Raw genomic sequence first — 16,539 nt, 5'->3', positions numbered from 1 at the left:
CGACTCATCTGCCTCCATCACACGGTGTACGCTGTGTGTCCTCTGCCTCCACCCTTCATTCCCTCCACACTGGAGGAGTGACTGGCTGAATGGATCCTCAATGGCTCCATCAAGTGCACCTCAAGACTGAAAAGTCTCCCAGCTGCGTGACCTGAGGAAGTTGAGCTTCATGCACATGTCCTCAGACACATGGGAGGCACAACAGGTGGCAGCCAAGTGTTCAGAGGCGGACTGGCCCTCGGGACCTGAGGAAGGACTCCGAACAGCAGCTGCATTGATGAGTCGTTGTACGATTGTAGGTCCTCGGCCGTGGCCCTCACATCCTGTCAGACTGGCCGATCGAAGACTTTACATATTGATGGGGATACAAGTGGCCCCTCTCAATTTGGACTGATCCCTGTTCATCCCTGGTTCAAGTCCTATTAGGGACCTTCATTGCTTTCCACATCTCTCACCATCATGTCCTGTCTTCTCTCCTGAGACTCATTAATAAAGAGGTAAACATGGCAAAAAGAAACTAAAAGTGAACTGTCAAAGCAGCAGATAAAGATACATCCCAGCTTAACTAGCAGGGGGCTAGCCCCAACACCCTGCATCCTACATGGCCCATCATGGAACCTCGTAAACACAGACATCTTTCAATGACATCATCATCAGGGTCATTTCATCAGACTGGAGGACAGGATACAACGTGTTCACAGGTGGAAGTGGATTGAGTTGCATTTCAGTTCAGTTCCCCGTCGACTTATACAGATATTGATTTGAAAATTAATGTAATATATTATAATCACGTTTTCATAGTATTTAAAATACGACAGCAGTACATTGCTTTGCTCCCATGCTGGTACTCCTGTGTTTCTCCTGACTCCAGTAACTCTATGGAGACTATGGAGTAGTACCTCAAACAACCACACTTAAAGAATCCAAACTATCCCTTTCATGTATAAATTAAAGGCATAGTTCCCCTTTCATTGTTGTCGACATAAACAGCCCTTACTCCTCATCTGTGTCTGCATGATCTCACGTGTAAACCAGTCTGTCAGCCTGCTCTGGTCTGCCATCTGTCTTCAGTGCCAGGACCTCACCATGAGCAGCAGAAGCATGGCGCTCTGCTCTTTAACGCTCCGCTAACACTGAGCAGCATGTTAGCACGTTGCTTTGGGTGATGCTGTGGCGTCGAGTGGAGGCTGAAAATAGGTCACGCTCAGCAAACTCATGAAGACAGCAGGTGTGCTAGCACTGTAAGCTTGATGAACAGCATGTGATGGAGGAAAGGAATGTAGAGGATGTTGTGTTTAATGTCTTTATAGGTTATAGTGGGCAACCTCTTGTATGGAGGTGTGTTGATATGAAACAGAGGAAATTAACCTTATGTAACACAAGCGGCCATGCATTGAACACATGTGCATGTTACTTTAATGTACTTCATGCATTAGTGTGTAGAGAGACAGATTCAGAGCCTGCATATGAATAATAAATCCTATTCATGAGTTGTTTGGGTCAAACTTCCTCCTGAATGAAGGCTTCTTTGCACTTGGCTCTCTCAGGGCTCTGCTGGCCATCTGGCAGACGGGTAGGTGAGGAGCCGGCCTGTGCTGGTGATGATGATGAGAAACGTGTCTGCTTAGGCCCCGCCCCCACATGCTCTTCTTAACTGTGTGTGTGCTCAGCTGAGAGGAAGTGTCCTGCCACGTGGCGAGCGGAGAGCCTCGAGAGTCTGACAAATATTACCAAAATAATTGATGAATGAAACACGTTAATAACTGCATTGATTGCACAGACAGGAGACATCCACATTGTTCACCTACACACACAGACGTATATGAGACTAGATTGGTAGGGGGTCATGTCCCTGGACCCCTCTAGTGGCTCCTCTACCCTCTGGCTGGATGGACTCATGGAGTATACAATCCTCACGCTGCGCTTTGCTCAATGCAGGGAAAAGCCTCCGTGGCTCTGGTGGAAATAATGGGATTCAGAGCGCTGTGGTGCCGTTGTTGTCTGAAAGGGCCCATTACTCATTACACGGCTGTAGTGTTTTTTAGGGAGTGGCGCGGTAGAGGATTGGGACGATGGGAGGTGCGTGATGGATGGTGGGCCGCTCTGGGCCACAAGGCCGGGTTCCAGACCTGGCCCTCAAACACACCAGAGTTTACTATGCACAGCATCTTTTTTGGTGGTGCAAGCAAATACATCTGCCCTCTTTTTATTCTTCAAAAGTCAAAGTCACATGCACCGGATTAAGAGAGACTGGTTCTGCTGTGCATCCTCGTCTCTTATTCCTTCCTCCAGCAGGCCAGCAACTTGAAGCCACGTCACGCCCCTTCCAGTGGAGGAAGTTGGCTCAATAGCAGTGAGCTGGCTCACGTGTCACAGTTAACCTCAGTTTGGGACTTTGGCTGGGGAAAGATGAAGAGCAGTGATTGGCCCTCATTCAGAACCACAGCTGAGGGGTCCTTGTACCGCATCCTTAAGTATTCTTCAAACAGGAAGTGCTTGCTGGATGGTCTATATTGTCGGAGGAGGCTATGACACAGGCCTTTCACTTTGGCCCCGCCTTCCAGTGTGGTCTTTGGGAACACTGCCTTGAGATGTGATCAAACGGCACGTCACATGACCTTGTTAGTGTGAAGCATACTGAGGCCCTTAAAGTTCTGCTGTCCGCTCTGTTTGAGTTCATACACATGCCTGACTCTGTACCGTATAAGACACGTCAAACAAGAGAGGGAAGAGAGAGCCGTACGAGCTGGTAGTTCTGCAAGCTGTTAGCTGTGAACCAAATACGTCGTCCAAAACAGGAACAGTGATCAGCTGTGTTATCACTTGAGGCCCCTACTGGCCGGGGGCCGGTTAAGAGTAGTGAGTGGGAGTCAGCAGGCAGTCAGTAGCAGTATAGAACAAGCTATAGAACAGGGGTATTCAACTAAAATGTTAAGAGGTCCAGTTAGAGAAATTTTCTTGAAGCAAAGGTCCAGAAGATCATAATGTCTAATTATTTAGTGTGATATATATTTAAGTAGCCTGGTAGTTGTATCAACATCTGCATGTAATCAATACCTTTCAAATCAAATGAATTCAGTACGATTAAACCACTTTTTAACTATATTTATTATCACGTAACATAGAACTGGACTTATGTGTGAATGCAGATATGTATAATGTTCTCTCATGAACTAAATAAAAGTAGGGCTGCATTTTAAAATAAAATAAATACAAAATGAAAATGGTGCATTTAATAATAAATAATAATAATCAAATAAAGTGCTTAACTTCAGAACAATTAAATAAAGGGAGGAAAAGCTTAAATGTCCCCGTTTCTGTTTCAGTCTCAAACAATTTTACAGATAATAAATCTCAACACATCTTAACAGTTGAACAGTTGTAGAGCATCACTCTTGCATCCCACTCCCCCACTTTGTTGCTCAGTGGGAGAATTGAGCTCTAGCTTGTCCTGCCAGGACTTTAACCCTGGGCTTGAATGGAGTCAGGGCCATTCTCATGCACATGTGGAGGTGCTCATTGGTGAGCCTCGAACGATATTTATTTTTGATGATATTCATCGTGGAGAAAGCTGCCTCGCAGTTGTAGGTGGAGCCAAACATGGTCAAGATGTATATGGCAACTTTCCTCAGACCTGGAAAAGCTGTGTCAGGGACCGTTTGGAGCCAGAAAGTGGAAGGGTCAGTTTTTAGAAACTGCTCTTTCAGGGACACATCTACTTGGAGATCAACCAGTTGCATCTGGAGAGGCCCAGGATTTACCCATTTAAAGTGCTGTGTGGCTTCCTTTGAGAACCCCCTGACATCAGTGATGATAAATGGGTTCTGAATGAACATGGTGATCTGCTGTCCAAAGCTGAAGCTGTCAAAACGGTTGCTGAAGTTTACGATCAGCTTATCAATGAAGTCAACAAAAGAAGACACATCTCTCTGTCCCTGAACCTGTTCCTGCACTGCTGGGAAGTGAGCACAGTCTCCCTGCAGGTCTTCCTTGAACAACTCAAGTTTCTTTTGATCGGTCATCAGTTCACAAATTGAATTGTCCTTGCCCTGTAGCCTCAAATTCAGTTCATTCAGATGTGCAGTGATATCAACCAAAAAGGCCACATTATCCATCTGTTTCTCATTTTCTAAAAAGAGAGAAAACTGTGTTGCCTTCTGATGTCTTAGCTCTGCCAAAAAAGATGCTACTTCCCTCCTGATGGACCAAAAGCGCGCTAAGACCCTCCCTTTGCTGAGCCATCTCACATTATTGTGCAGCAAAAGATCATCAGCATTGGCATCAACTTCTCTGAGGAATTCCCTCAGCATGCGATGCTGGGTGGAAGAGGATGCCCTGAGAAAATTGATCATTTTCATCATTGTATTCATCACTTCAGCATGCTCATCTGACAAGGAGGCACAGAGGACAGATTGATGAATGATGCAATGGTAAGCTATGAGCTCTGGATTGTCCTCTTTCAGTCTTGCTACAGCTCCTTTCTCTCTCCCTATCATAGCAGGGGCTCCATCCGTGGCTATTGAAACCACTTGTGTTGGCTCTATTCCTCTCTTCGTTAACATCTCCTTAATGGCCAGGTAGACATCTTCTCCTCTTGTACTGGTTTGAAGGGGAGTGACACCTAACAGGTCTTCACAGAATGCTTTCTGGTCTGTGTTGAAAAACCTGACGTACACTAACAGCTGAGCATTGTCACAGATGTCAGTGGACTATTAAATTAAATTTATTAAATTAAATGCTCTATTTTCGCTGTCAACTTTTCTTTTTTTGCAGAGCGACATTCGTTCCTTATGTTTCTCTCCCTTTCGCTGTCTCACTCGCCTTTTTCTCATCTTTCTCCGGCGCAGTCGTCCGTTTCTCTCCCTTTGTTTTTAAAATGTATCGCTATCTTTCTTTTTCTTTCTACCGTCTCAATGTGTAACCTGCCTCTAACTTCCTCATCTGTCTGCGCAGCACTGTCTGTTGAGACAAAATGTTTACCGCCGAGAATGCATAGATTTGATTGGCTGAGTGGTATCACGTGGGATGGCTTAACTCGCATGCAATTGGTCTGTGCGTTTCCACATCCGCTAAACCACTACTGTAAAGACTGCAAAAGCCGCACCGCCGGGTAAAAAAATAAAAGCGCCGTGTCAGGTTCTAAATCATTATCTTCTGCTTTGGCTGGCGGTCCGGGTGGGACGGCCTCTGGGTTCGGACCCGGACCGCCAGTTAGTGACCTATGGCCTAAATCAACAGAGATTTGAACACTTAGACAAAAAACATCAACAATTCAAAACGTTATTATTTATCTTCATTTCTGTAATTCAACATTGTAACATAATTCAAATGAATAGGGAAATAAATGATTGTATTTCTTTAAATATCTGCTTTGATAAAAACCTTTGGGGTAACTTTAGTAGTTTTATTGATGTATAATAATAAGCATAGAGCTTGTGTTATGAAGTTAACAGCTCATAATGCATCTCTAAAAGCTAAAACTAAATTTGACAAGATTACAATTGAATAATTCATGTTAACTGTATCGTGTATCATGTTAATTACCTTCGCCTAATACTATTGTTTAACTGATTGGAGATTGAACGCACCATAATGTAAACAGGAAACAGTTAAAACTCAGAATTACCTTTGAACTTGTGGAAGACCGCCCAGAGCTCAGCGATGTCCGTGGCGAAGGTGATGTCTGTGTCCAGCACGATGACCCTCTGCAGGGCGGACGGCAGCGTCTTGGTGAGCACCAGCTTCATCAGGCCGTAGATCCCAGAGTAATGCTTGTTTGGGATCCACGACACCTCAGACTGGGAAAACACAAACGCAGGGTTGGGATCATTTGCTTTTAAATTGATTGAATAACAAAAATGTGCAAGATTTGTTTCTGTATATAACAGCATCCTTAAAAGATGGTAAACAGAGCCAACAGGGGTCAAAGAAGGGGGCAGTGACACCATGAAGCGCTGCAGGATAGCGAGCTGAATGCATGAAGCTGGGAGTCAGAGGAGGAAGAGGAGGCGTGTTCTTCACCTTCAGCTCATCGGCATCGTAGAAGTCCACCTTGACGGCCGGGACCATCCAGGTGTGGAACAGAGAGGACAGGATCTGCTGAGCAATGGAGTCTGTGATGAAATGGAAATGCAGTGGGTTCCGCCTGCAGACACAAACAGACAGACATGAGCTCAATGCTGCTTCACACTGGTCTGCAACACAACCGCACTAACACACCGGTCTGAGAACACGCTGAGGGAAGTGGGGCGGAACAATGTCTGGAATACCTGGAAAGGAGAAACAAATAGGAGAAACACGCGAGGGACTGTCGTAAGAAAGGTGGCCTTTGTGCTAAATCTCCGTATGGATGGAACTGACGTGTAAAGTCACTGTATGAAAAGTAAAGTAACATCAAATGAAAATAAGACGATATCATCCATCATGCTGTCACTTTGCTTCACTAAATGTTACTCAACACAAACTAATACCTCGGTTTCAACAGACGACCTCGTAAATAACTAGTCAATTAGAAATATTGATGTTGTACATGATCATTGATTTATTCATGCATTTACTGAGACCTTAAAACAATGTTAAACCCTGAACTGGAGCAACCCCAATGTGAAGATCATTTTATATATAGAGGGAGACAGGATGTGCAAGACAGATCCTCGGCTGAATAGAACCGCTGACGAGGCACTATGTCACTTAAAATACATGTCTGGCAATATTCTATGTGAATAGATAGATTATATATGACGCATTACGCCACTGAGGAAATAATAATTATTATCCATTTATGGGCCGATGGTGGTTAGAAGGTAGAGTGGGTCCGTTTAATTTAATAGTCATGTATTGAAAATGATACTGAAACAAGCCCCAGTATTTACTTGTAACATTGGTGCTGTCCCTTTAAGATGTAGGATGACACATTCAGGTCTTTCAAGAAGCAACACATTCTCAACTAACATGTCGTATGCTCACAGGTTAAGCTCTCACAGGACCCTTAGACCCTAACCCTTCATTACAGTTCCATCTGCTCATAAACACCGTGTCAGATGATGGAACGGTAAATGGTAAAGGGTATGGTGTATTTCTCTTTTCTAGTCTTCCGACCAGTCAAAGCTCTTTAACACTGCATGTCATCATTCACCCATTCATACACTGATGGGAGGAGCTACCATGAAGGTACCACCTGTCCATCAGGACTAACTAACATTCACACTGATGGGAGGAGCTACCATAAAGGTACCACCTGTCCATCAGGCCTAACTAACATTCACACTGATGGGAGGAGCTACCATGAAGGTACCGCCTGTCCATCAGGACTAACTAACATTCACACTGATGGGAGGAGCTATCATGAAGGTACCACCTGTCCATCAGGACTAACTAACATTCACACACTGATGGGAGGAGCTACCATGAAGGTACCACCTGTCCATCAGGACTAACTAACATTCACACACTGATGGGAGGAGCTACCATGAAGGCACCACCTGTCCATCAGGACTAACTAACATTCACACTGATGGGAGGAGCTACCATGAAGGTACCACCTGTCCATCAGGACTAACTAACATTCACACTGATGGGAGGAGCTACCATGAAGGTACCACCTGTCCATCAGGACTAACTAACATTCACACTGATGGGAGGAGCTACCATGAAGGTACCACCTGTCCATCAGGACTAACTAACATTCACACACCATAGGAACAGCCTACCGGAGCAATGTGGGGCTATGATGGAAGGACCCTGCTCTACCACACAGTCGCCCCCCTGTGGCTCGGATTGAAAGCTCCAGATCAAGTCAGGGGAGCAGACCTTGTTTGGACAACTTGGACTCTGTAGTTCGGGAATGAGTGTGCAGCGGCTGTGAGGCGGGTGGTTCATCAGACATGACGCCCAGCGCTTCCTCAAAAGAAAGACCACACACTCACACACATAGCAGACCGGCTGTGTGCCCAATAGGTATTCATTACTTCCCAATAGGGACACCGAGCTGAGGATGTGAGCACCCTCGGGTGTCTGGTGCTGAATGACTTGGGGAATGAATGTGTCAGCTGCACTCGCTCAATACATGCGGTGGCTGGGAGCGTTCAAAATGTATCGGAACTCTGGTTGCACACGAGCAGAAAGGGTCTTCACATCCTCCGGACAAACAGCAACAAGCCTTTCACTGGATGCTGGGATCAGGCCCACGAGGAAGCAGATATGTCAAGTACATCCTGGTCACCAGAGCATGTGATCTAATCATGTCGTCTTCCTCATGCAATATGGTTGTCTTGTTCCAGTAGACTGCCAGAGCGACACAGATACAGATGCATTGAGCTCTGGAGAGGAGGCTCGTCCTGGACCTGCATGCTCGTCTCTCTGGAGTCAATCTGTGTCTTTTTGCCGTCAACTTGCATCTGTTTGTAGTCAACTTTCAGCTCTTTATATTTGTTGGATTGACTTACCAACAGTCACTACGTTTGGGGTTTATTTTTCTGAGGAGGATGCACTAAGATTTTAATTTGAAGCAGAGGCTCTGGTCCAAACCCTGAACCCTTGGGCCCATTGAGTAATCCATCCATGCTCCACACCCCAGTTAAAAGGTTGGAAGTACAGCTTCTGTATTTCTACACCTTATTACTTCAGTTTCATGACTCCATCTTTTCCCCTAGAAACCAAAACAACAGCTCAAGAAGAACAATGGGGACCTTCTCTGTGACCTCGGGGCAGAGGACTCGGCTGGGGAACCACACACAGGTATGGAGTGTTACTGGGAGCTGGAGATGTGCCAGTTCGCCTCCCAGTGCAACGGCATCTCTGACACAACAATACCAACCGATTGGACCTCCTGGCTCCTCTTTTGTTTTTTTGTGTGTTTAAGGGAACAGTGTGTAACATTTAGGGGGATTCATTGGCAGAAAAGGCATATCATATTCATAACTATGTTTGAATCAGGGAATGATGACATGTAGTGTTAAAGCTTTGAGTGGTCAGAAACTTGAAGACTAGCAAAGAGAAATACAAGTACAGTCCATTTACCATATATATATATATATATATATATATATATATATATATATATATATATATATATATATATATATATATATATAATTATATAATTAAATATAAAAAAAAATCCAGTAATCTTTTCACAATAGAACAATTTATGAAAGTGGTTGATTAGTACTAAATCCGTATAATGTTGTCGTATTGAGGCCTGAGCTCATCGTGCCTCCTCGTACCCAACAAAGCACTGACTCTACCCAACAGCCGTGAAACAAACACAACAACGCTGAGCAAAACTAATTCATCCACAAATATGACCAATTGTTATCATTCAGTTTCAAACATTATTTGAACAAAGAGCCTTGCAGAACTCTTCATGTACAGAATCAAAATGACTTCAATGATATCTGGTTTTAACCAGGAGGACTGCTTCCTCATCAGACCCATGATCAAGAGTATTAAACGCTTTTTGAGATCTATAAATACTCACACCAGATATTCTTTATTGTCTAATGCAGTAGAAATATTCTCTACTTCTATTAGAGTGGGGATCTACAATTTGAAAACAAATCTCCATTGTTGATGACGGTCTGTGTTCATTGTGTTTGTGAATATGCTGGTTCTTGTTTAACTAGATGTCAGCTGCGCAAACTCTTCATCCTTTCAAATATTGGGCCTCATGCCAGGATTGTGTTTTCTTATCCTGACTTCCTCTTCCTCATCCGTTGGGTCTCTCATACGATGGATTCAGTCAGATTAAACCCTCCTAACTCCAGAGAACTGAATACATAACCAGCGTGAACCGGATGAATGGCAGCTGTTGTAGCATAATTAACCTGTTATAGCATAATCAGCGTCTTAATAATACCATATAAGGCTACGCAACCTGCCCCACATGACAGGAAGTGTTCATTCGTGAGGGGATGAAAATATAAAAGATGCTTTTATGAAGGGAAATGGACTCTTTGTCACAGTGACAGCAGCGTAATGGAAGGACCTGCTCACCCAGGGACTGGCAGATTATAACCAGGGGTCGTGACCTTAACATCCAAAGTCCAAATGCATTGACAGAATGGGGACCCCCGACCCCCCATGAACAGGAATAGTGGCTTGTACCAATGTGTAGCAGCTTTGCCAGAAGCGGACACAAGAGGTCACTTCCAGAGGCCATTGAGCACTGTGGTTCTCCTGCTCACGGCCTCCCTCTCTCTGACAGGATGATGAGCGGCCCCGCTGTCTGAATACAGCAGACGGGGCCATTTTCAGGTGGGACGCCAGGGTGAATGATTCTAGGCTCTCCATCACTGAGGCAAGAGATGAACTGCTGGCAGGCCTTTGATTTACAGTGCAGGCTAAGCCACAGAGGACCTGCCTGTACAGTACAGTACCTGTACATTTATAGTGTATTCAATTTCCCATCAAAAATCAACACTATAGGAGGAAACACAGCTGGAAATGGTTTGATAAAAGCTGCAGTCAGCTCATGGCAGGTGGTGTGCTGTGAGTGATGCAACTGATCCACAGCCTCAGACTGTCAGCAGGCTCGCCTCTCAGGGATGAGCAAATGGACTGTACTGGTGGAGCGCTTTACCAGTACACGTCCCCATTCACCCAGTCATGGTGCCACCCGCCCATCAAGGTGCCACCTTTGGCCACTGGAGGACAGTGGCACCCTTCATCCAACATTCACACACCAGATCAATGTGGGGATCAGTTGGGGTTTATTGAACCTGAATAAAAAACATCATGGACCAGCAAGATGGGGGATCGAACCGCCGCTCCTCTGATTGCAGGACGACCCGCTTTGACATAGTAGGATATAATTTTATATCATTCTTTGCCTAAATAAAAAGCAGATTATACAATAAAGAATGTCACCTGTTTTTTTTTTTTTATGGATCATTCACTGTGGACCAAACCGACAGTCCTTTCTCTGTCCGATGTGTCACGTGAGCCGACATCTAACCGGAAAAAAATGAAAACCCAACCATGCCGATGGGACCGCGTGTGTCACTATGAGACAGTAAATGCATACATACAAGACTAATTGTTTATTGTATTCCACTTTATTTGTATTATTTAGGCCTTTTAAATTAAAATAATTTGATAAAATGATATTGTGCTGCAACTCATGAAGAAGTTGTGTTGTTAGAAGCTGTGACACTGACTGATTATTAATGGGTCCATCGTTCACATGATGATGACACAACTTCAAGAGAAGCTTCACACTGTTTTACAGTTAAGTGCTCGCACGTCAGCTTTTCAACCTTCATCTCTAATGGGAGATTTTCTTTCTCATAATTTAACAGTTTTTTTTATTTGCCTCTTTGACAAAAGGTGTTATTTTATTGCATTTATTAAGTGCTGAAGATAATGGCAGAGATGCTACGCCAATAAAACAGGAAATGGTTCAAAACATCAACTAAAGAGGCCCCTTTCATTTGGTTGACACTAGATGCATGTGTTGCATAAATCCAAATATGACATCTTTCAAATATGATATATGTTATAAAGAAGCTCATAATCTTCCTGGCAAATCCTCGTTGGTGACTCTCAAGGGGGCGTGTCTGAAGAGCTCTTCATCTCCCATTGGGCAGTGAGGTCACGTGTCAGTCTGCTAGCTTCGTGTCGCCCTCGACGTCCAGCCGCTGCTTCACACGTTTCTCTATTTGGGCTTTTCATTTGAAACTGACGATGTGACTGAAATGGGCTCAATGACCTTAAGCATGTTCATAAAGCGTTTACCATTCCAGAGAAGGGCTGAACCGAAACACCCCTAACATGGTGTGTGCGTGTGCGTGAGCCTTGCTGTACCTGTGGAAAAGGACCGACTTCACCAGCGTCACCACGTCTCGGCTGGCGTTGTAACCGGCGCACACGATGGCCACGTGGATGGTCTGTGGAGGGCAGGACAGACAGAAACATGTTGGAAAAGAGAGGAACTCGGTTCACGTGTCACAGACAAGAAATACATTTGAATTAGCGGATTAGAAAAAGAAAACAAGCCATCACTTGTAGATGTAAAGTGTTGATAGCAAATCATACTGTGGAATAGTCATGAATCAAAGCATCATGGGAAGACTTTTAATCGAGCAAAGCAACAGCAAGTCAACTGCTCATGGATTGTTGCTTTGCAGCCACACATTCTGACACACGAGACCTGCAGACCGACATGAAGGCTCCTCGCTGACTGTAATCCAGCCTGTGACTCTGTGTCACCACAGACTTCTCTTCATGTTCGGGTCTACGGCGTGAACAGGAGGGGGCTGAGCACACAGCCCTGGGGGGCTCCACCAGAGAGGAGGTGCTGGGCACTATTTGGGAGGAGGTCTACTGACCGGCTACAGAGTGAGGTACTCGAGCCAGAGTGTCACATTGAAGGCTAAGCTGAAAGGCTTGTGAGAGTCCAGGCTGGAGAACCAGTTTCACAAACCTGTGAGGGCCACAGGGGCCTTCAGACTGGACACTGCAGAGCCTCTAGGTGTAAGGACGATGGTGGCTGTCTTGAAGCAGGGGGAACACTGTGACGGTTTTCCTCACATCCTCTGAGGACACTGACCGTGGCCGGTCCTCTGGAGGCGGGGCAGACTTCACAGCTGGTTCTCTGTTAAGGAGACCGAGGCGAGTATAACAGGTGTTCAGCTCTTCTGGCGGCGTGGCCTCTCACATGACGAGCTCCTGCTTTCAGAGCGGTGACATCCTGGATCTCCTGCCACATGTCTGTAGTGTTGAAGGTGTCTCTCTTGATTCCAGCTTTCAGTCCTGCTCTGTAATGCTTCCATGTCACCTGACCGAAAATCAGCTTTTAGTCTTTGGACTCCATTCACTGCTACAGACAGTCCACTTGGCAGCCCTTGTGTGTGGAGAGGCTCAGACCTCATGGCCAGGCCTCCTGTGTTAACCGACCTTCAAGCTTTGGGAGGTAACGATGTGTTCCCGTCTGAAGGTAAAGTGAATGCCATTCCAATTCCGTCCCGTCAGAGGCTGCGGAGTGGATCCGTCTTTGAACTACCGTTGGTGAAACATTTACAAACGGGAGTCAGTCGACAGGAAACTGTTGTTTTCTCCCTGACATCAGCGAAGAGACCGGATGACCTGTGCGTGCCGGCGGTTTCGTCATCCTGGTTTTCTATTAGAACAGACAGCAACTTCACAGCCAGATTCCTCAATTACACCTTTAAGTCTCAATCCTCTCGGTCGAGGATCTTGTTCTTTGTTGTTCAGGCGGTAGACATGAGTGGACCAGCAGCTCTCCCTTCATTACAAAGGGCACTATTAAGGCGTGGCTCTGTGAAAGCAGTACTGTGTCTCCTGGCTGTGGGGTAGGTGCACTCCCTCATGCTGCAGAGCTTTAGTTATAGTCATCACCATAAGGAGCTTTAGTTATAGTCGTTACTATACAGAGAGCTTTAGTTATAGTCATCACTATACAGAGAGCTTTAGTTATAGTCATCACTATACATAGCTTTAGTTATAGTCATCACTATACATAGCTTTAGTTATAGTCATCACTATACATAGCTTTAGTTATAGTCATCACTATACATAGCTTTAGTTATAGTCATCACTATACATAGCTTTAGTTATAGTCATCACTATACAGAGCTTTAGTTATAGTCATCACTATACAGAGCTTTAGTTATAGTCATCACTATACAGAGCTTTAGTTATAGTCATCACCATACAGAGCTTTAGTTATAGTCATCACCATACAGAGCTTTAGTTATAGTCATCACCATACAGAGCTTTAGTTATAGTCATCACTATACAGAGAGCTTTAGTTATAGCCATTACTATACAGAGAGCTTTAGTTATAGTCATCACTATACAGAGCTTTAGTTATAGTCATTACTATACAGAGCTTTAGTTATAGTCATCACCACACAGAGCTTTAGTTATAGTCATCACCATACAGAGCTTTAGTTATAGTCATCACTATACAGAGAGCTTTAGTTATAGTCATCACTATACAGAGCTTTAGTTATAGTCATCACCATACAGAGCTTTAGTTATAGTCATCACCATACAGAGAGCTTTAGTTATAGTCATCACCATACAGAGCTTTAGTTATAGTCATCACCACACAGAGCTTTAGTTATAGTCATCACCACACAGAGCTTTAGTTATAGTCATCACCACACAGAGCTTTAGTTATAGTCATCACCACACAGAGCTTTAGTTATAGTCATCACCATACAGAGCTTTAGTTATAGTCATCACCATACAGAGAGCTTTAGTTATAGTCATCACCATACAGAGCTTTAGTCATCACTGTACAGGTCATAAGAGCACGAGTCAGGCAGAGATCTGCTCTCTTGGATGTTTCTGTTATCAGAACTGATTGATATCTTTTTTCCTCTGGAAGGCCTGTTGTTCTGCAGTGTTTTTCAGGATTGTTGTTACATCACGATGCTCTTATTGTGGAACTGGCCCGCAGGACGATACCATTGTTCAATAATGTGATGCGATAAGACCTGAGTGAGTAACCAGGAGCAGAGGCAGCGGTTACTGAAGCGGTGATCGTCTCACCTCGCACTTATCCACCGCCGGCTGCTGCAGGCAGTCCGAGCTGTTTCCCACGGCGGCCTTCTGGCCCTCGTTGTCCCCGGTGCCCTCCTCCGAATGGGTTCGGCTTTGGTTGCCACGGTGACCACCGTTCGAATGGCGTGCAGACGGGCTCCTGGGGGGCCGACTCAGCTCCCGGCGCAGGGCCCGGTTCTCCTCCTCCACGGCCCGGACCCTCAGCTCCAGGGCCTGCCGCTCGCCGGCCCCGCCCACCGACGGTGATGACTGGCCTTCCAATGGAGACAGGGGGAGGGGCTTCACTGTGGGTCAGAGACAGGAAGAGAAGTTAACATGGTTGACCTCTGTGGAGGCCAGATGGACCAAGATACAGTATGTCAACATGACAGAGCAATAATATCATATACCAGTCTGTCAATATGATATATCACTAATAGCATATTATTCATATCATTTACATCTTGTAAATAAAGATTATTATTATTATATATAAACTGTGTATTTTGTTTTCTTAGTTTGATTCATGGTCCATCCACTAACATGGAGGGGCGGGGCTTGTGACCTGTACTGCTGCCAGCCACCAGGGGGCAGTCAGATGGTCTGTCTTGGTCATGCGGTCCATCTTTAAACCAGTCTATGATGAACCTCCAGGAGTCAGACCACCAGAGGAAAGGTACATATGGGAAGTTATGTTCACAGCTCAAACAGCAACTACTACAACAACCGTACGAAAAGAAAAGAAACATGCACTTTATTAGTCCCCTTGGGGAAATTCTGCATTTGACCCATCCCTGGTTGGGGGGCGGCCCTTTGGGGCGCCCGGGGAGCAGAAGAACCTCTTAGACACCATCACCGAGGACCACAGGTTCTCCTTTCACAATGGCACTGGAGGACAGTGGCAGCCTTAAAGAACTCATATATATATGACAGTATGCCAGGGTCCAGGAGGCCTTATAGCTCCAAGTCCATTCTTCCAAGGCCTTTCTAGGAAACTGTCCTCTTCACCCAGCTGGTGGTCCTCTGACCCAGTTTAACAGCCCTGTGTGAACTAATGTAACAGTGGACATGGGTCTCTGTTTTCTATGTGTGAAGGTGCTCAATGCTGCCTCTTGTTGGTTGGCTTGGTTTGTGTTCCAACAAAGTGTCCACATGAACCCACAGGTTTGAGTTGTTGCAGTCTCGTCCCCTGTGGCCATCACACAGAGAGGCAGCAGTATGGTGCGCTCTACCATGCAGGGCCTCTAATCCTGAACCAGAGCACCTGCTGGAGTCCAAGCTGTAATTAATTTGAGTGGATTTGCTGAGTGTAATCCCACTGAACCGGCCATTTGTTTGTGCTACTCAGAGATGGCATATGGCATCTTCATGACAGCAGATGCACCTGTTCTCTACGCAACCAAGACCCTTCATGTGGCTTTTAGTTATGTGTCATGCAGCTCATCATCTACATGCAGTACAAGCCTCAGTAGAAACACACCAGTCAAACTGTTCCAGTGGAGGAAAAACAACATTTTACACATTGGAACACAATTTACATGTAAGAGACATCTGTTTTATCCCTGACCAGGTTAATAATGCTTAGCTTATATGTGTTGAACATTTTAAAATAAACAGTAAAATGGTCAACTGTTGTGTGAGCATGTGTTTTATTTCAGTGAAAAAGGATCACAATGTTTCAAAGGAACTCGACTTAAACCTAACTGCTGAACCTTCTTATTAGAATTATTGGATATTTGTACCACATATCATGTGTAAACGGCTGGGCTGCGTTTTTTAAGCCTCGAGTTCAGCATTTGACTCTAAATGACCATAATTTACTAAATGATCATCATGCTGTATTAAAGAAGACTTGAAACTAGAGATTGAGACATAAACTCATGTTTACAATGTTTACTGAGGGAATAAATCAAGAGAGAAGTAGAGTCTTTAACACATATTAACACATACTGTAAGCATACAGTATACTTCTATACAACCAGAGGAGTCGCCCCCTGGTGGTCAGGAGAGAGAATGCAGCTTTAAGGCACT

General features: G+C 44.9%; 1 protein-coding gene across 3 annotated transcripts in view; it reads right to left on the bottom strand.

Annotated features, from left to right (window-relative positions):
* The window catches only part of large1 (LARGE xylosyl- and glucuronyltransferase 1), a gene marked incomplete at both ends in the record, with an annotated part of 60,696 nt that overhangs the window by 30,629 nt on the left and 13,528 nt on the right, over positions 1-16,539 (bottom strand). For all 3 annotated transcript variants that reach the window (XM_079235955.1, XM_079235956.1, XM_079235957.1), the window contains 4 exons: positions 5,627-5,798; positions 6,022-6,145; positions 11,803-11,885; positions 14,518-14,813. In XM_079235955.1, the coding sequence (XP_079092081.1) occupies positions 5,627-5,798; positions 6,022-6,145; positions 11,803-11,885; positions 14,518-14,813 (675 nt within the window). The remainder of the gene's footprint in view (positions 1-5,626; positions 5,799-6,021; positions 6,146-11,802; positions 11,886-14,517; positions 14,814-16,539) is intronic.

This window comes from Taurulus bubalis, assembly GCF_910589615.1.
Source record: "Taurulus bubalis genome assembly, chromosome: 20".
NCBI lineage: Eukaryota > Metazoa > Chordata > Actinopteri > Perciformes > Cottidae > Taurulus > Taurulus bubalis.
Note: the sequence above shows the minus strand (reverse complement) of the source record. Positions and strands in the feature narration are given on the sequence as shown.